The sequence below is a fragment of the Ciona robusta genome, chromosome 13 (assembly GCF_009617815.1).
Source record: "Ciona robusta chromosome 13, ASM961781v2".
Classification (NCBI taxonomy): Eukaryota; Metazoa; Chordata; class Ascidiacea; order Phlebobranchia; family Cionidae; genus Ciona; species Ciona robusta.
Genome location: NC_143247.1, coordinates 2426799 through 2448160, shown reverse-complemented (window position 1 = coordinate 2448160; position 21362 = coordinate 2426799). Strand labels below are relative to the sequence as shown.

Below are 21362 nucleotides of genomic sequence, written 5' to 3'. Positions count from 1 at the left end.
TTCTATTTTCCCGTCTCACTTGGTAGTAAACAAATAAGACTTAAAGAATCATAGAACTGTATTCTCACGACTCCCATTTAGATTGTTGTTAATTGTTTAAAACTCGATCCCGATATTTAGATATTATATGGTAAAGGTGTCCCATCTTTCCCCACAGAATTATATAGTACTGTCGGGTAAGATAGATACTGATGTTAGCACATAATATCCCAACTTTTCTGATACTGTTTTTGAAAAATATCGTGAGGATACGGTTATATAATTCTGTAAATATTTTTTGTTTACTACCAAATGGGACGAGAAAAAAAATATAAAAACACGCCCTAACTTATCGCCGCCTAATTTAATAATATATTTTTGTTTACCTAACAACGACAGGGAAGATCTTATTAGTTAAACAAAGTAGAGAAGGGAATCAACAGCAAAAAGACAGTCGTTAAAATGAATAAATGGATAAAAGTTGTGAGAAAAAGACGCCATACTTAAAAAGCAGCAAAAATTAGCGCATTTATCTAGTCTTTTATCGCCATGCAAAAGTACCTAGCTAGGATTAAAGCATATGGCAACAAAAAGCGCATAAGTACCTGCATTAGCCTGGAAATCGTTATAACAACATTGTTAAAACACTTTACTTCTAAAAGTGGCTGTACATAGTATCCGGAATTCGTCCGTTTTGTCCGGATTTCGCTGCCGCATGCGGAACTCGGTAATGGGTTTGCATAAGACTTCGCACGCGAATTCGCATGCCGGATACTGTGTACAGCCACCTTAAAGCGGTCAGGTTTATCTAAGTTTTTCCGGCTGCAAACAGTATTTGATAACGTAGGGGAACCGCATTACCGTGTTATTAACACATGAACACATCCATGTTAATATTTGCCTACTATAATTACCCAGCTTTTAGTCTAAGCTACCATGCCATAAATTGTAATAAATTCCGCGAATCTGACCCTGATCTGGTGCTCATAGAGTTGAACGATTCTTGTGTAAAGGAATGCAGTTGGGGTCTGGAGCTACGAAAATATACCAGACAAAGTCGATCTGATTTTTTTCTTGATATTAGTCGGTTACGTTTTCGTAGCACCAGATCCTTACTATACCTTTGCATGTAACGTTGTTTTGGCATATGGCCTACTATACTATATAATATATATGTGGTCATTATATAGAAGTGTGGGAGAAAATGAAACACCTTTTCACTCTATTTTCTTGTCTCATTTGGTAGTAAACAAAGAACATTCAAATAATTATAAAACCGTATCCTCACGACTCCCATATAGACTGTTGTTAATTGTTTAAAACACTATCAGGATATTTATACATTGTGTGCTATAGGTGTCCCACCATCCCCATACTACTATATTATATGGCTTACTATAATACACTATAATATATTATAGTAAGCAATGTCTATAAGTCTCGCCAATAGGGCTATACACGTCTCCAGAACATACACCGCAAGTACATGATCATACATAACATGGTTTTAAACGACTGCAATTTCAAAATTAAATCATTAAATTTACCTCAGAAAATTTAAATGCATCATAAAATTAACCACAAAGAGATAAAAATTAGAGCCATGTTTTGTTCGTGTATTCTAAATTGGTCAAAACAATTAGGAAATTATTTTAGAGGAATGAAAGATTGGGTAATCGAAAATTAATGGCCATTTTGCGTACCCATGTTTTTGTCCCTATTAAATTACAGCAATGTTTTTGTACCTAAATTCTAACACGACAAAACAATTTAGAAATTATATAAGAAATTATATACTCGAAAACTAATGGGCATTTAGCGTGCTGATTTTTAGTTAATCAAAATCTACTTATGTAGAATTAGTCAGTATATTTCCGCCTTTTGTTATCGCAACAGGTGTGCGCAAATGTCACACGCTGTGTCAACTTTGTGTATTATTCAATTGATCTTTGCACTTACGCACCTAAGTTCGTGACGTAGACGTCTTTGAAATTACGTAACTGTTACGTCACGAAAATAAATGTTATATTGTCCACAAAAAAAGAACAGTTACCGAATGTGTAACGGTATAACTGTACAAAGTTATCACATATTTATATATATATATTTTTTAAGTCAAATCGTATGAATTTTATAGCGAATAACTGATTTAGTGCGTTTTGTTTTTTAATGTCTGGTTGTTTTTTACAATCGTTATCATATGTAGTATAGGTTGGGGTAAGATCGTTGAGGTGTCGTCCCATTTGGTAGTAAACAAACAATGTTACAGCATATACTACCCGAGACGTATTTTTGTACAGTTTTGAACCGTTCGTAACGCCTATACTTCAAACTGCTGCAATTCGCTTGAAAAACTCTTGAGTGCCTCAAGAAAAAGGCTAGCGGTTAAAAATACCGTATAAGCGAGTGAGACGCGGGTTTTAAGTCGCCAGTCTCGCTTATAGTACTAGAGCGAAAGGAAAACAGAAAAGACTGAATTTGAGTCGTGCGTAGAATATTAGAATTATATGTCGGTTTATAGCAATTCAATAGGCAGGCGCGTATGATTTAGTAATTAGGCAGTCGGTGCATTACGTATAGCGTGATTGTATTTAAGCTGTTTAAGCAGTAGTTCGAATAAATAGTTCTTAAAAGGGTTGCTATTTACTCAACACTTGAATATGAAAAATAAAACGCCGACATGTATTGACACATTGCATAATTGAATCGGGCGTAACAGTATACTAATGTACTATACACGCGACCCACGCTTAAAATGATTGATCCGTTTCAGCTATATAAAGCACCTATATAAAACGACCCTTTATATATAAAGGCAGCATATAAAGAACAGAATTTAAAGAGACACATAACAGCTCTTTTAATATAGGAAGACTACAGCTCCCTAGCTTAACTAAAAGCAATGCTAAAAGCGCCAAGACACCGTTTTAGCAATACAAGTTTATCTACCGTAAAAAACATATCTTAACAAGATCTAAATAAAACTAGTCAGGAATTTCAAAGGTTTATTTTACGCTAAGCTAAGGCAGTGGCATGGTCGCAATATTTACGGAATCTTTAAACCCCTTGTAAAGTTTCCACATGCCTAAGACCTTCTCGAGCGGAACTAACTTATCAAGACACCGATTTAGCCCAAAAGCGCAGAAAATTTCAGCCTTTTTATGTAGTTTGATTTCGAAAAAGCAAAGCGCACATAATTTAAGTTGTATTATTTGGCTCTTTTTATGTTTCGAGATAGCATTTAACTCTGTGTGTGCTGCTGAATTAGGTTTAAAAGCGCAGGACAGTATGGCTTGTTTAGGTAGTTTGATTTCGAAAAATACAGAGACACCGTATACTCACAGGAATTTAGGTACAGTTTTGTATGTGAAAATAGCAGTTAACTTTATGTGTACTGAATTAGCTACAGAAATGTAAAAAATTTAGTCATTTTTAAGTCGTTTAATTTCGAAAAAGCAGAGGCCCTATAGGCCTATACTTACAGTAATTCGGGCTGTATTAAGCCGTCGTTTTGTGTATCGAGACAGCAAGAGCTTATGTACTTAGCGGTCAAACAGAACCGTTAGCGCCAAGTCTAGGTCACAAATTTTAATTTGGAGCCTAAGTATTGTCTCGCTGTCGTTTTATGTTTGATTTGCCATAAGTGGTAGCAACTTTTGATATTAAAATGATTTCTAGGGCCCTAGGTCGCAGTAAAGTTATCAGTTGGTAATATTTACATTAGCAGACGAGTGTTTGTGGGTTAAATTATAAGAGCCCGATAACGCAGCAACTGCGTGTCAAATAACGTGCAAGACAACCTCGGGAGCGTGAGAGTGCCCCGCCGCATTTCGAATGTCGAATTCCCGCGGAATGAAGGCCTTGAACCCGTGTCGAAATGTGGTGTGCGGTGTACTGATCTGTCTACACCTGGTGTGGGCTCAGACGCCGGAGTCAATGCAAGGATTTACTCGGAGAAATTCACCCGGTAAGATCGCGTGGCTAGAAATATTAACCGGACTTCTATACGTATAGCGGCATAGGACGACTTTGTCCCACTTAAACCGTCACCAAATATGTATACTAGCACATCGTATAGTGCGAAGTTCAAGAGGCTTAGGCGCAAACATGCTGAAATATTAATAGAGTTTAAATATAACTTCATTTGTTTAATTGAAATCAGGGATTTCTTTTCAAAAAGGATTTTTTGAATACATTTTAATGTATGTTGTTTATCCTTGCGTGCTGGTTGGGTAATGGTAGTCTTTATAACACGGTTCTGTTTCATACACCTCGTTCCCGCTTACGAGTTGAAGTAATTGCTGTTTAATGTCTTGCCTTTGGGATACATTGCCCACAATGGCAGTAGCGACAAGCCTTGAACCCTTAACCCCCTCTTTATAAAGGCCCACTAACCACCGTGCCAAAACCCCGACATTAAAACATATTAACATAGTTAAGATTTTTGGTCGAAAACTAAAATTCCATAAAGTTAAATTTTTCAACTTTTTTTACCTATAATTCAATATGTGTTTTTGTTTACTTCATTTGTTTTTACTTTTTAGGTAATGAGCGACCTGGCGCAAGAGGCGCAGCCAGAGAAGGCGCTGCCATGACACCTGAAGTAGTCGGTGCATTTACATCAGAACACGGCGAGACATTTCGCCAATTTTCATCAAACGAGCCAACTGCATGCCAGTACGTTTTTTCGGTCGATTCGGCACAGTGCGAATCAAACGGAATGAAAACTAAAATCATAGAACTACAAAGCGCGTTTCGAACAGTGCAAAGTCAACTAAACGCACAGGAAAACAGGCTTCACCAAGCTGAGCGCTTCATACGCGAAATACAAGAACGTTTAAATATAAATCGCCCTACAGAAGAATCAAGGACAGAATACGTCACTACAGGTCCGCAAAAATCTGGGGCTGGAAACGCTTTGGTTTCTCTATCCGAAATAATGCAGACTGAGCTTGTAAATTTGGAAATTCAAATCGATGACGCTGAGAAACGTAGAGTTGATTTAGAGCGTGAGAACTCGAACTTAACGTCGCTTTTAGTTCAGAGCCGAACTTCTGCGAGCGAGTTGAAGAGACTAAATGATGAGCAAGAAGCGGAGGTTCTCCGGATGCAGCAGGAGCTGACGAGAGTAAGGGCAGAATTGCACGAGAGGAGGACCCAGAGGATTGATGGGACGAAGAGAATTTGTGGCAGAAGAGTGATGCAAGCGAATAAAGAGAAGATGCGATATATGTTGAGAGCGAGATCAATGCGAGTGGAGAGGATCAAAGATCAGGTGAGTCAAGATGAAGATTTTTTTCAAAGATTTAAAAAAAAAATGTTGAAAATTTTGTTCAAGATTATTTGGCGTTAACATTTTACGTAGGTTTATTCAAGGTTTAATGGGTTGTCTTAATTGTTAACCATACAGAAAACGGTCACCCACAAAGTTACATACGTGGTAGCCTGTAAACGGGCACAAGGTGTATGGAACAGAACACCGATGATATAACGACTATCGTTGCACCGCCATATGAGGATAAATAAGTTACATCATACATTTTATCACATTTGTAATACGAAAACATATAGACTATTTTTATACCCCAAGCTACTATAACGTTCAAAAGAAATTTTCCATTTCAAATAAATAGGGCATGTGTTATTTATAATAGGCGTGTCGTGTCAATTTTCTTACAATAGAAAAAGTATGTATCTAAAACGTCTGTGTTAACAAGAGAGCAAATAAGCTAACCTCTTTAGGTTTAAACATATATGCTTTATTCATAAGCATATACAGCACATACACACCTATTTAATACTCGCAACATTTAGATACATATATATATATGCGCCTATATATCATAGTTACAGTTTGGGATAAATATAATACAAAATTGCCTTTAGAACATAAATATATATGGTCTATACTAGTACACATTATACAAAACGTTACAGAGGTCCGGCCCACACTTCTAAATTGCTTTAAAATTGAACAATTTCTGATCCACAAATTGGTTTTTACGATTAAGTAACGTTGGAAAAACAAATTATATATCATAATTCGAATACCTTCACGCGAATGTTTTTTTTATGATTTTACTTCAATTTCTAAGTCTTGGTTTCCGAATCGTATTATATTTTAGTCTGTGAGTAAAACGTTTAAATCGCACATCCCTATTAAAATGATTCATTATTTGGTTTAGGCATTTTATCGTGCTTTGTAACCGGAAAAACAGTATAAGTCATTTGTAGGGCTCTGTCAAGTAATGTTTTTAAACTGGACAAAGTGTTGGCTTAAACTTTACCGGTTTTATGCAATTAGTTTTATATATAGTAAGGTGTGAAAATATGGAGCATTTTTCCATTCTATTTTCTCGTCGCATTTGGTAGTAAACAAACACACTCAAAGAATTATAAAACCGCATCTTCACGACTCCCATATACCGTTGTTAATTTTTTAAAACACGATCAGGATATTTGTATACTATTTTCGAAAGGTGTTCCGTCTTCCCCACCCTACTATATATTCGTTTTATTATAGAGCGTAATATATTATAAGTTTTATAAACAATATAACAAAACTTATTTTATTAACTAAACCAAAAGTAAAAAAACTGTTATCATTATCATAGTGGCCAATATATATTATACGATTTGTAATACAGCGTAACATATTATACGTTTTATGATAAAACGTAATATATACAGATATTTTTACCGGGTTTATTTCAAGTTCAAAGCACATCACAGTTTCTCTACGTGTGTGCGGTGTATAACAGTTATGATTGAAAAACGCCCTAAATAGTTGAAGTGGTAACGTGCGTAGTTATACCGCTTTTATACGCCGCTAAAATTTAAAAATAACTTTTCACTCTTGTTGTATAGGAAAGACTGGCAAACGCAACCGCCAGAATAGAAGAACTTCAAGCCCTTGTGACGTCACAGGCGCGAAATACGTCATCGCAAGGTAAGCACTACTTGACTTTGTTATTACATAGAAATAGCATATAGTGGTTTCGCTCCAGCTAGCAACTAAAATATTTAGCATTTTTTAACGCGCTGCAGAGTATGCAAAACACACAAATGTATATTCTCTATTATTGTACACAAAACACAATATCAAAATAATACAGCGGATATTATAGTACTGTGGGGTAAGATGGGTACCGTTAGCACATAATATCCCATATTTCCTAATCGTGTTTTTAACAATTAACAACGCTCTTTGAGAAATGTAAGGATACGTTTATACGCTTATATAATTCTGTAAATATTGTTTGTTTACTACCAAATGGGACGTAAAAAAAACAGAATAAAACACGAACCATCTTACCCCGACGTACTAGATCTATAATCTCTATTATACAGAAATCACAAATACAATTTTTTTTTATTTATAAATTTATATCACGTTCAGTGCCTTGTTATGTAAAGTGATTTATTTTTCAATCAAAGCCACATAATTTGGAACTTGGCATTACATAGGCCACAAATTACTGGGTTTTGGTTAGAGTGCTACTTTTCACAAATTGCAGCAGTCAGCAATAACTACACTTACTGTAAGAACTCACATACCGCGTACACGTAAGATGGGACAACTTTAGCACATAAAGACAACTTTAGCACATAATTTTTCAGACTTTCTCTTTTACTGACAATTTCGATTTTAAACAACCCATAACGGAGCAATAGGTTAAGGCAATTTCCGTTAAGTGTTTTGCGCTAAACTAAACTAACGGCAATGGGTTTAAATTGACAAAATTTGACGCTCGTTTAATAAATTGAATGTCAAACGTTGTAAATGGACGATAAATGCTTTGGACAGTTTTACTTTCTACATACAAAACAAATTTAGAATCAATATCAATTAAAGGGGCGCTGGCCATATAGATAAACCCGCAGCCTCATTACACTTGATTGATTTAGACGTTCAGATTGGAAACGACGTGCACAAACCAGAAGTCCAGCTGCGGCTTAAACACAAAGTGACTTCCACACGATGATAAAGTGCTGCTAGCAATTATACGGACATAGTTATGTCCGTTTAGGCGATTCGCTAACCTAAGATATCACGGGTAATGGAACGGCAAACATATATACGTGCTGAAGCAGTTTTAACCAACAACTTTACCCTGCAAACTATGCTGACCAAGATTGGTTTTGGGACAGTGTAAACAAGCCACATCGAAACAAAACAACTTAAAACTTTTCCGCGGTGCTCGAAAAGAGTTCCCGGGCGTTGGCGGGTAACTGAAGCGTTAAAGAAGCATTGTTTTTACTGCTTTATCCGTCTGGAGAACGGATTAGGCCGAAAAACAAGCAGAGTAGAAAACGTTTCATGTGTTGTTGTAGCCCTGCTTTTCCAGCACATATATGCCACTACGGGAAAATTTAAAAAGCGAATCGAAAATGTTGAATTCTGACGAGCGTGAAACAAAACTGAAAAAACGGTAACCGGCCACTTACCAATTAACTGCATCAGTGAACTACGACTTCATTTGAAATTTACCCAAACGCCAGTCTTTACAGGCGTAGAAAAAACGAAGCAAAAAAATGTTACCCACTTACTAATTAACTGCATCAGTAAACCACAATTTTTTTACAATGTAACCAACCGTAGACGTGGAAAAATGAAGCAAGTATAACTGTTACCCACTTACAAAACAGTTGAAATATGTAGTAGACCACGACATTAAAAATAAAAGGTATGTAGACGGCAGTCGTTTTAAGAGCAGAAAACAACAAGCAAAAAATGTTACCAAAATATTGCAACATTAGACTAAAAGCCAATTTTTATTAACATTTTTTCTTTATGTAAAATATAAAACAGTTGTTTTTATATGCTCCTACATAAGTAAAAATACACACGATTTTTAATTTGCTGCATAAAATAAGATAACAAATTTCATTAGTACAAAAAATTACGGGTGCTAAAATACCAATTTTGCACGAATTTAAAATCCAATTGCAAATTATAACATTATTATTAAGGGTATGGCACATGCATATCAAAGGGATCCGGTTTCGGCCGGTTTAAACAGCTTGCAGTCCAGATACGTGCGGTTACAATGCATGTGGTGGAGATAACATAAGCGTTTATTGTCATTGTGTGATTTGGGATTACCGAACATGATGCGACTTACAAAAGGGTCAGTTTTACGTCAACTGAATCGCCTTTGATGTATAGATCATACGAGAAATGGACTTTCAAAACCGGTATTAATATTACAGTGCTGCCGAGTTTAAGACAGGATTCTGTCAGCACTTAATTACCATAATTCCTGATTGTGTTTTTAACAATTAACAACGCTTTTTTAGAGTCGCGGGCCTACGGTTATATAATTCTGTAAATATTCTTTATACTACCTAATGGAACGATAAAGCAGAACGAAAACATGTTTCATCTTACCCTACTTAGCCTAGTATATATCTGTTACTACATTTTGTAAATATATAGTAGGTTGGGGTAAAATGGTCCACGTTTTCATTCTATTTTATCTTCCCATTTGATAGTAAACAAAGAACGTTGTTAATTGTTAAAAACACGATTATGAAATATGGTATAGGTATATTATATGATATAACGGTATCCATCTTACCCCACAGTACTATACATTTTGTGGATATTTTTCGCGATTTTGGGGGGCGAATTCCGAAAACACTTAACATGGCACCATAGCACAAGCAGCACATACGCTACAGTACGTAGCACTGCGGTAAATTAAAAGCAACTTTTTGGGGCTTGGTTATTGGCAGTTGGCCGCGGAAAAATTCCTTTGCCGGTATACTACTGAAACCACCACATTAAAGGGTTGGTTTTGCAATAAGATTTAAAACAATTAGTTCCACTAGAAAAACAAGGTTCAACTTTAAGGGAATGTATGATGTTGGGTTGGCTGTACTTGGTTCGCGTGTTTATGTGCGAACGGCATTTGGGTGTAATTTTTTACTTGTTTTGCTGTTGCGTGTAAACTGTAAACAACTGAATTATATTCGCTTTAACCAGTTTTACAACATGTGTATTTATACTAATAAATAGAAGCAGCACACGTAGCAGTAGTATAACACTAGAATAAGATGAACTAGGCTTTGGTAAAGATGGTTCATTCTCTTTTATCGTTACATTTGGTAATAACAAATCATATTTACAGAATTATATAACTGTATCCTCACGGCTTTAAAAATCGTTCTTAATTGTTTAAAACACGATACGCAAAGATGGCATATTATGAGCTTACTGTATCCATTTTACCCCACAGTATAATATGTTAAAATCCTATTTATAACACAACCCTATACCATAAAAGCATTGCAGCAACTAAGCGTAATATTACGCCAAAACAGCAAACCCGAAATGCCACACGCTGTTCATATTAAAAGCAAATTTACCCGAAAATCGATCCCTTAACAGCAGACGTTTCGAAATTCCTTAGAAAATACACAACCACAAAAGCAGTTCGGAATTTGATTCAGCCAGAGTACTCGCACGCAATTTTTCCATCGACTATTGTTGCGTCACGGCAGTCACGTGGTTTTGAATTATGACGTCACAAACCGCTACGCGAAATTTGGGGAAAGGTTTTTCTTTATTTGTTTAAAAATGACATAACAAATTGATCGTGGGTTTAGCAGCCACGCATTTATTTGACGCTTTTATTTAGTAATTTTTATACATAGCGTGTTTCTAACGAATGCCATTTTGCTGCTATTTCCCTGCTTTTTGTTGTTTTAATTTGATCTTTGTTACTGTACTCGAAGAGATGGATAAAATATTACGTTCTGTTTTTAACGAGTCTCGTTTTTTTGCTAATTGCCTTCTCTTTGTTGTTTTAATTAATCTAGTCTTCGTTACTGTATTCGAAAAGATGTATAAAATGTTATAATAAACTATATTTTTTATCTTTCAGCACCACAATGCAACAATACAACTTCTCTCGGGTACCTCAACGATTCGATGCAATCAGAAAACGTTACAAGTACGTATATTATTATATTCGTATTCAACACAATATTATATAGTAGGGTGGGGGAAGATGGGACACCTTTAGCACAGAATATCTAAATATCCTGATCGTGTTTTGAACAATTAACAACGGTCTATGAGAGTCGTGAGGATACGGTTTTACAATCATTTAAATTTTCTTTGTTTACTACCAAATGTGACGAGAAAACAGAATGATAAGGTGTCCCATCTTCCCCCACCCTACTATATGCGCATTTTACCACATGTATAGAATCGTACTTAAGATCTGTAAGCATAAGTTAGAAACCGATATTATTTCATATTTCCAATCGTGTTTTATCAATTAAAACACTTTTTTTAAATATTTGTTTACCAACAAATGGGACGAAAATAATTGAAATCTTAGCCATCATACTCTAACCTAATAGAATTTACAATAATGTGTAAATCAGTTATGCATTTACCAGTTATTTTTTCCGCAATGTCTAGACAAGTCTAGACTATGCGGTCATTTATTATGCTTGATAAAAAAAAGACAGTATTAACGAATCTCCTGAATGGTATTGGCATTTCATGTAAAGTCTAAACAAGTCAGTTATTTCATGTAGCGCTTTAGTTCAAAACAAATCTGTTGTTTTCCCCAAATGCATTAACAAGTCTCTTAAATATAATACGGCCTACACAATCAGTCATTTTTAAGTTACACCCTAATGCGTGTGGCGTCGGCAGAAAATGCTGTAACTTTGATTTATCACTTTACTGCAAGCAAAACGGAGTTAATGCAGTGTCATATTTCACAGTCTTTCTTATAACATATCGGCCGCGCTAGGTTATAATACAGCGTAACAGATCGACCAGAAAGGTCATATACCAACCAAACTTTAGATACAAAATAAGATAAAAAACTTTTTTAAAATCTCCTCTTTTAAGCTATTGCGTACATTTTGGGCAATTTGAATAGAAAAATGACTGAAAACAGCAATTTTAGATTTAGATTCATTTCGTAACTTCAAAAGTGTTTTATATTTATAACTGTCCTATCTAAATTCTTTCGAGACTGGTACAGCGTCAGAGATAAGAACATGCATGAAATATTTCTTTTAGAACGATTTATTTGACTAGTTTATTACACAGCTCTACCTTGACTTGCGTTTTATCTTAATTTGGGTCTGCAGCTTAAAAACATGAAGTATTTTAGTGTGTTTACTCAGGCGTCAAGGGCCATTGAAAGACACATTATTACAAAACAAATGCCATTGATGACGGACAATGGCCGTCTAATTTAAATCTTTACAAACAACAAATTCCCGCCTACAATACAGATTTTTAGCAGCACAATTTCAGTTTTTCAAAAATATAAATTATCAACAAGGTAATAATATACTGAGACAGCCAGATTGTTATAAAATGCTAGGATACCGATTTCCTAGTCTGGAGAAGAGTAGAAGCAAATAAGTTTAACACATAATTGCGCCTTATCTATGACCTTTTCAATTACATGAAACTAGGCCTTCGGATTTTAAGCTTTTTGTCATCTAATTCGCTGCGCATTCATTTATCACAAGCAGTTTTGCATCGTGAGAAACTTAATGCACATTTTTCAAAACCCAACTTTTTAACCGCTTTTAACATGGTTTACACGCAAACACTATTTAAAGTTAAACTTGTTTTAAAAGTTATCTTACTTTTAAGACAAACAGCAACAATAAAAAGTTATATTTTAGTGTTATTGTATTGTAAATTAGATTTAGAATCAGAAAATCACACGAAAAAGTAGGCTAGTTCTCGTAAAACCTGTTAAACAACATCTAAAAACGGCGCACACACATCAGTTTTTAAGACACACACTTAGAGACCTGAGGATGGCTTATAATGTAAGTATAAGCGTGAATAAAACAGAACGAAGGTACAAGAACCTGTCAAGTGTGAAATCCGAAATAAATTGCCTCTTCAGTCGCTGTTGACCACATATACTAGCGCCGTGTCAATCATGCCTCGACCGCTTTGTAAACTCAGCTCTGTCACTGATGGATTAGAACTAAGAAACAGGATATACACGCATCATGCTCAATGCCACCCGCGTTAAAAACTATGCGAAAAGGCTCAAAAGTGTCTGCTATGTAGTCTGCATATGTTCACGCCCGTGCGATTTTTCAAAGTTGCAAAGAACAATCAAATCCTAAAGCAAATAGATTGATTGCTGATTAATGACGGTACTATTGACTTTAACTATTATCGGTCGAGCTTCGATTACGAAAATGTATCAAAACTATAAAACCTTTTGCAGTAGTTTATAAAGATTTCAGTAACTGTTATAGGGCTAATTTGAGTAATGCGATATTGTAAACTAAATGTTTTAAAGTTTGTTTCCTTATTTGTATTTACCAATGAAACCCACAAAGTTACATACGTGGTGACCAGAAAGCGGGCGTGCTGCTGCATTGTGGGCGTATGCGTCCTTGGGCAAGACACTTGACTACAACTGATCGAACCCGGTGGTCTTTTATGAGTTGTTTAAACTGTTATTCATACCCTACGAAAGTTCAGAAAAAATATTCACCCACAAAGTTACACACGTGGTAACTCATAAGCAGGCATAACGTTTATCAAACAAAACACTCTGTGGTATAACGTGGTATAACGACTGTCGTTGCTCCTCCACGCGAGGATAACTAATTCACATTCACTCATACAATTATTCATACTAACAGCGTGCGGACGATTGACTTCAATTTCCGAGCCGATCACATTCAGAAAATCCAAGACATACCTTGGGAAGTTAGGTGCTTGGATGAAGGACCCAGCGCATGATGACGAAAGAGTTTACGTCATCAATATAATAGGGGAAAACCAAGTGAGGCAGGTGACGTCACGAACTGTGTTGTTTAGGATCTTATTTTAGCTTAGAAATTGTGAGCATAAGATGTGTGTCTGGTGTATAAGAAGACACCCATGTTATAACTTGACAGTGAGCATGAGGTGTATGAATACACAATGTGTGTCTGGTGTATAAGAAGACATCCATGTTATAACTTGACAGTGAGCATGAGATGTATGAATACACCATGTATGTCTGGTGTATAAGAAGACACCCATGTTATAACTTGACAGTGAGCTTATAATACAGTGTACATATACAATCAACATATACTAACTTAACAAATACTACCACAGTTATACGAGTACCCTTCCATTACTGACTTTGGACACCACCAGAACGAGTATATTCATTTATTACCCCACCCTATGGAAAGTAATGGCGCTGTGGTATATAATGGGAGTCTATATTACCAACGAAGAAACTCAAGAAAAATTGTTAGGTATAATAACGAATGTAACTTATAAATTACGTTTCGGCTTACGAGTTGCCACATATGTTACGTGTTATGGCATTTAAATTAGAATTGTATGCATACATTGTATTTACGTGATATTACAGAGTCGTGAGGCTACGGTTATACACTTATGTAAATATTCTTTGTTTACTACCAAATGAGACAATAGTAAGAAAACTTGGACTAACTTATACCCTAACCTGCTATATTTCGGTTTTTGCCAACTTAAAAGTTATGGGTGTTTAAAAAAGTCTATAAAGACCATGCGTAACTACTGGAAGAAATGACGTCATATAGTATATTGTGACGCAATAAACAATGGTTATTCGTCATAAACATGAGCGAGCTACGCAATGATAAACATCCACTTATCTAAAATGCTGTACGGGCATGACTAGTAAAAATAATTGAACACGTCCTAGTACTACTCAATACATCATCTCAAAATCGCTATTGTGACGTCACAAGCACCAATAAAATTCAAAACATTTTAAGCGAGCGGGAAAAATCTAAACATAGATATCAGACAAAATTGATAACGTATTTATCTTATACAGTCTAAGATAACAGAGTGAAAAATATCTAAAAGGTTAATGTATGATGTACCTGATTAAAGGATTAAGTTAGCCGTATTGCTTCTGCGGCATAAATTCCAATATGGCTCGTGTATTAGCCGCTGGTAAATAAATAAACATAGATTAGCGTAGTTCATGGGCTAAGTGCGTGTAGCGTAAATATTACAACAGCTTTCGTAACCAGCTAAAACCGGTACAATATCGTAGTTTCTAAAACTGTAGCAAACTGTAGCAAAACCTAGGCAAAATTATTTTTGGATTTTTTTCCAATAACACATTTGTATATGCTAAACATTACTATATACGGTCTAATTAATATTCTATCCATGCTATTGCTTTTTTAAATATAAACCCGGCATTTGGTAGTAAACAAAGAATGTTTACAAAACAGTACAAACGTATACCTCTTAAATAGTGATGATAATTAAAATTACAACTAGAAAATATGGGATATTATGTTTTAACGATACCCATCTTCCCACACAGTGCAATATGAATGAACGAATGTAACTTATTTACCCCCCGTGGTGGGGAAATGACAGTTGTTATACCACGGGTGTTGTGTTTCATACATCTCGTGCCCCCGTGCCACAAGTTACCACATATGTAACTTTACAAGTTACCATATATATGTAACTTAACTTTGCGGATGATTACGTTTCATTTATTATGGCTGACTATGGCTGCCACAACTTTGACAATTTAGACAACCCATAAGCGACCACTGGGTTGGCTAAAGCAATAACTATACCTTTGTTTTAGATACGACATCGCTGCTCGAGAAGTTGTAAAGCAACGTCCTATAAAACAAGCTGGCTTTCATGGAACTTTCGCTTATTTATGGGGAGGCTTTACGGACATTGATTTGGCAGTGGACGAGACCGGCCTATGGGTTATATTCAGGTATAGTAATGTAGGGTAAGATGGATAGCGATTGCATATACTAAAGTGGGGTAATATGGGATAATACAATGAAGTAAGATTGTACATTCTATTTTCTGGTCCCATTCGGTAGTAAACAGAGAATATTTACAGAATTTATAAAACCGTATCCTCGCGACTTCAAAATAGCTTTGTTAATTCTTCCGATCACGAAGCATGGGATTTGGATGGCATTATAGTACCTTATTTTACTTCTCAGTACTATTTCCTGATCGTACTTTAACAATTTACAACACTCCATTATACGAGCCGTATAGAAGCGGTAATAAAAAAATATATACCATTCTATCCTGTAACCTACTGCAAAAAGGTACATTTTGACATCAATTTAATGGACTTGCTTTGATACTTTGATCCCATAATACATTCACCAGATATTTTAAAATGGGATAATACTAATACCATATTTCCGTTTCAAGCATAATCTTCAAATGGCTATATGTAAACCATACATATTGTGTTACTTCTGCTAATGCAAAATAGTTTTAGCTCATCTGGTATATTACTTTTAAATCCTACACGTCCTATAGGTGAACGGTATACAGTACCGGCCCCCATAAACCATTGTTAAATGTTTAAAACACGATAAGGATATTTGAATATTACGTGCTAAAGGTGTCCCCTCTTACCCCACCCTACTACATGCTAATTTTCAAATTCAAAAAAAAGTTATAATACATTACAAAAAAAGTTATAATATATTACATGGCCCCTTTGGCGTAGATAACACGTCTTATAATACGAACGTGTTCGAACACAATTTACATGCTTGTGTAAAGATATGTAGCCCCAAATAAGGCTTAAGTCTGCACACTTTACTTATACACGCGCGCTATGTTTTCTTTGAACGATAAAACTCTTTCAAGTCAGTAAAATATGTTATCTTTTCAAAATTCGAAAATAATAGCAGGTTATAAGTTATCGGGGAAATTTATAATGCGTGTAAAATTTTAGATCTCTTTGCGTATACGCGATTTGCGGCTAATTTTAGAACCTTTTGCGCTTTTTTACCGTATATGTAACTTTGCTAAATCAAAAGGTTGCGGTTTTAGGGGCATAGCGCCGCAAAAACAGGCGTGTTTTATCTGCATGCGTAAAAGCTTGCCAAAAATTTGGATTTTTTTGCGACAAAAACAAGTTTACGCGATAACTAGTATGCGGATTCTTGGATTTAGTGTGTCATAGTTAACGCAGGTACAATATTTATGCAGTGTATATTACGTAATGTTATTTATGCTTGATGCTGCTACCTATTGTGGGCGTATTTGTCTTTGTGCAAGACACTTAACAGCAATTTTTTCAACCCAATGGTCACTATAATGGATTACCTAAAATGTCAGGCATACCGAAAAATAATCACCCACAAAGTTAAAAAAATTAGGTAATTCGTAAGCGGGCACGAGGTGTATGAAAGAGAACACCCGTGTTATAACGACTGTCGTTGCCCCGTCACAGGGGTATAAGCAAGTTACATTCATTCATGTTATAGGCACATACCAATATAAGTGTTGCCAAATATATCTTTTTTTGCAGCACACTGAAAAGCCATGGCAACATTATGGTCGGAAAATTAAACCCGGTAACACTGCGGATGGTGCGGCCAGTAATCAGAACTAACATACAAGTAAGTTCAAGTTTCGTCTCAAATTTCTATCCTAAAGCTCTCTGACGTCACGGGCGTCATTATGACGTCTAGGGAACAATTGGGTTCAAATGGCCAGCGAAAAATGACACCGCAGCGTAACTGTTGGACTATTTACATTAGGGGTGGCTTATACGAGCTTACTAAAATTTGGTTTGATTATCTGACCTTTTAAACTGCTACTGTTGATACAACACTGCAGTCGTGTGTGTTTAGTTCAGATACTGACCAGCAAATAATGATTGTTTATCTAGTACGTGTATGATATATAGTTCTGTGGGATAAGATGGAATAAACTGTTAGCACCTAAATTCAATATTTCCTGATGTTTTTTTTAAACAATTAACAACGCATTTTTAGAGTCGTGAGGATATGGTTATATAATTTTGTAAATATTCTTTGTGTACTATCAAATAGGACGATAGAACAGAATAAAAAATGTTCCATCTTACCCCACCCTAATATAACTTTACTAATTTGACCATATTTGTGTTATAGTTCGACTGTGAGCATGAGGTGTATGAATACACCATGTGTGTCTGGTGTATAAGAAGACACCCATGTTATAACGCAACAGTGAGCACGAGGTGTATGAATACACCATATATCTGGTGTATGGGGACATACTTATGTTACAACTCGAGAATAAGCATGATGTTCTGACCACAATAAGCATAGCAAATTAGTTACAAACACACACAACTTTTACCAAAAACTATATCTTTACAGAAACGAGAAGTAGCGAACGCATTTATAATATGCCAAGTATTATATACAGTAAGTTCTTACTCTGACACAAACGCATACATAAGCTACAGCTACGATCTTAACAGAAGAATCAAGCAAAGGCTAAAGATACCGTTCAAGAATTTATACAAGTAATTTAAATATGCCTATTATTGGACTGTCTTTTTAGTTGCATACCTTTTTATTGGGTAGTACACTCAACAAAATCGCGATAAATCGCGTATGCGTGATTAAAACACAAAAGTTGTAATATAAGTAACGTAGGCTAAATAAGTATCTAAGCTTACATATACATAACAAACATATTACAACACTCAATCACTTATTGTAACAGCCTGCCCGCATACATAATGTATTATAACTGTATAATTCAAAACGTATTCTTATACACAATTTACCATAACTATAATACAAACAACTTATCATAGACGTATAGTAATACAAAAACTATATCATTAACTCTAAAAACTGTACGTGAATTCATACACACTGCCTCTAACACAAAATGGTTAAACCTAAACTGCATATATTCTTAGCTACAATTATAAACAACATTAAAATACAACTAAATATAACAATCATATAACATACAGTAAGATGGGGGAAGATAGGACACCTTTAGCGCATAATATCCAAGTATCGTGTTTCAAACAATTAACAACCGTTTAAGGGAGTCGTGAAGATAACGTTTTTTAATTCTTTGAATGTTTTTTGTTTACTACCAAATCGGACGAGAAAATAGAATGAAAAGGTGTCCTATCTTCCCCTATTCTACTATATAATCAATCTAATTGCGTAAACCACATAAAACTCACTCTGCTTCGTATAATATAACTATATACATAAGTGTACAACGCATACCTAAATGCTATATATATAAAACCACACGTTTAACACCTAATTAAATTTCCTATAAACTTATATAAATTTCTGTTATGTGTACCACATATAACTATAAATCCTGTACAACCACAAACGCCTTAATGCTATACTACTACATATACTTATATATACCACAAATACCTCGTTCTTGAGCTACAAATACTGCACAGCAGATGTTGTAACACGCTGAGTGCAATTATCATCAAAATTCCAGTGCAAAGGCTAAAGTGCTGCCAGCTGTTTAAGCGTGACTTCAGTTGTTTTCATACCTGGCGAAAATAAAACCACGTAATTAAGTTTGATATAAAAAGGGTAAAAATAAGAAAAGAAGTTAAATATTTGGATATTGCTTTTGTACATACCAGAATATTAAACTTTTACTGTAACTATGATACAGTAGGATGGGGGAAGATGGGACCCTTTTTAACTCTATTTTCTTGTCCCATTCAGTAGTAAACAAAGAACATTTAAAGAAATATGAAACTATGTCCTCATGACTCTCATAGACCGTTGTTAATTGTTTAAAATGCGATCAGGATATCTGGATATTATGTGTTAAAGGTGTTGCATCTTCCCCCACCCTACTATATATATATAACTTTTTTTGTTTTACAACATCGCAAAATAGTAATAAGTCCGCACCCTTGTACTCGATATCATATTTATTGTTCTAGATAAAGGGTAATAATCCTAGCCAGTGAGCTATAACGTAACGACATAGATTAAATAGATTATTACGATATAGAATACAAGTATACTATGTAGAAATCATACACTATCAAACGAGACTAACTTGGGCAATACGACACGTTACACAACGACTGCAAACAGAGACTGATCATGTGAAACAAAGAATATTGAGAAACAACGATAAAAAGACGCGCGAAAGAAAGATGCCTCGCGCGTAATCAGTGACGTCACGACATGCGCTACCGTGCTCGCGCCAAAACCGTTGGTGACGTCACAACAGGCGCGAAAATGTTGACGCGCCCAAAACCCCACAGAGTTCGGACATAACAAATAGAAACGTTTTTCGTCAGAAAACAATGCATTTCTAACCCCAATTTCTTGTCTAATTGGTAGTAAACAAAAAAATCATAGAATTAATTCTCGAGATCCCATAGACCGTTGTTAATTGTTTAAAACACGATCGGGATATTTAAATAATATGTGATAAAGGTGTCCCATCTTTCCCCACCCCACTATATAAACATAGTATTTGTACAACACACTGTCTTTACACTTTTCCCCTATTTTTTCAGGAAAAACGTGATGATTGATTATAACCCAAGAAACCGGTATATTTACGCTTGGGATGACGGTTACCAGGTGGCGTACAAGAGCACAGTGGATCAAAGTGGGGGCAGATTAGTAAACGGTCGCATAATAGCCTACAATGGGACATTCTCATAGCTCATATACCAACGCTATTAGCGATTTCCTAATATGGAATGGTGGTGACGTCACGAGGTATGGCAGGATATGACGTAGGAGGAATGACGAAAGTTCCGATGGAGAAAATTGATTTATTCGAGCACTTGAAAGATTTACCGTATTTTTTATATTTATTTATAAATTTTCCAATTTTACTGATTTTTTTTACAGTTCTGTGGGTACGGTTATATATTTCTGTAAATATTTACTACCAAATGAGAAAATAAAATAGAATAAAAACATGGACCATCTTACCCCAACCTACTATATGCTAAAGTTCGTTTTATATCATGAATATACATAAAGTATTTCAAGGCGAATTATAATAGTTTTAACACTTGTATAACGTTACTACATATAATGTTTCTGAATATTTGTATTGCTAAGTTCATTTTTAAGACGTTACTTTAATTTATAGACACTACCTAAACATATATCAGCATAAAAGCTGTTACTATACGATGCAGTCATGTTTTTTGTTAATAAAATCTTATTTTGACAATTTTGTATTGAATGAATGAATGTAAACTATTCTCGCGTGCTGGTGGGGCAACAACAGTTGTTATAACATGAGTGTTCTGTTTCATACACCTCGTTCCTACTTACGAGTTACCACGTATGTAACTTTGTAAGTGATTTTTAAACGTATGACCATGGCCTACTCAATACACGGCCTAGGAATACACCGAAACTGCTCCGAAAATAAGAGGCCTATTGACGCGAATAATGTCCATTATAATACATTGTTACGTCACGGTTTTATGAATGGATTTCCTTCATTTTGAATGCAGTTAGCAGTTGTTGGTAGGTTCAATACCAGTTCTAGGTTGTTTTAACTTACAGTTTATCACAGAACGTGTCGCCGGGATATTTTCTTGTTT

General features: G+C 35.3%; 2 protein-coding genes across 3 annotated transcripts in view; one reads left to right on the top strand and one right to left on the bottom strand.

Annotated features, from left to right (window-relative positions):
* The first annotated feature begins 2262 nt into the window (after positions 1–2262).
* LOC149725765 (uncharacterized) lies at positions 2263–21023 on the top strand. Of its 2 annotated transcripts, none has more exons than XM_089891394.1 (10): positions 2263–3946; positions 4524–5254; positions 6847–6928; positions 10869–10937; positions 13636–13778; positions 14099–14244; positions 15597–15737; positions 17310–17400; positions 18148–18296; positions 20310–21023. In XM_089891394.1, exons 1-10 carry the CDS (start codon positions 3814–3816, stop codon positions 20458–20460), a joined length of 1836 nt encoding a protein of 611 aa, XP_089747520.1. In that variant the 5' UTR covers positions 2263–3813; the 3' UTR covers positions 20461–21023. The 2 variants fall into 2 exon arrangements, with proteins under 2 accessions (XP_089747520.1, XP_089747519.1); XM_089891393.1 differs by having other exon boundaries at positions 2265–3946; positions 13636–13787; positions 20310–21020.
* The window catches only part of LOC149725763 (nucleolar protein 8-like), a 41823-nt gene continuing 39649 nt past the window's right edge, over positions 19189–21362 (bottom strand). The window contains exon 12 of the transcript XR_016386403.1: positions 19189–19316. The gene's annotated coding sequence lies outside the window, so the exon portion shown is untranslated. The remainder of the gene's footprint in view (positions 19317–21362) is intronic.

Excerpts from the sequence above, each read along its gene's own strand:
- LOC149725765 (XM_089891393.1), top strand. The coding sequence starts at position 3,814 with ATGTCGAATTCCCGCGGAATGAAGGCCTTGAACCCGTGTCGAAATGTG. Across the intron at positions 3,947-4,523 it reads TACTCGGAGAAATTCACCCG|GTAATGAGCGACCTGGCGCA; the intron begins GTAAGATCGCGT and ends TTTACTTTTTAG. Across the intron at positions 17,401-18,147 it reads TAATCAGAACTAACATACAA|AAACGAGAAGTAGCGAACGC; the intron begins GTAAGTTCAAGT and ends ATATCTTTACAG.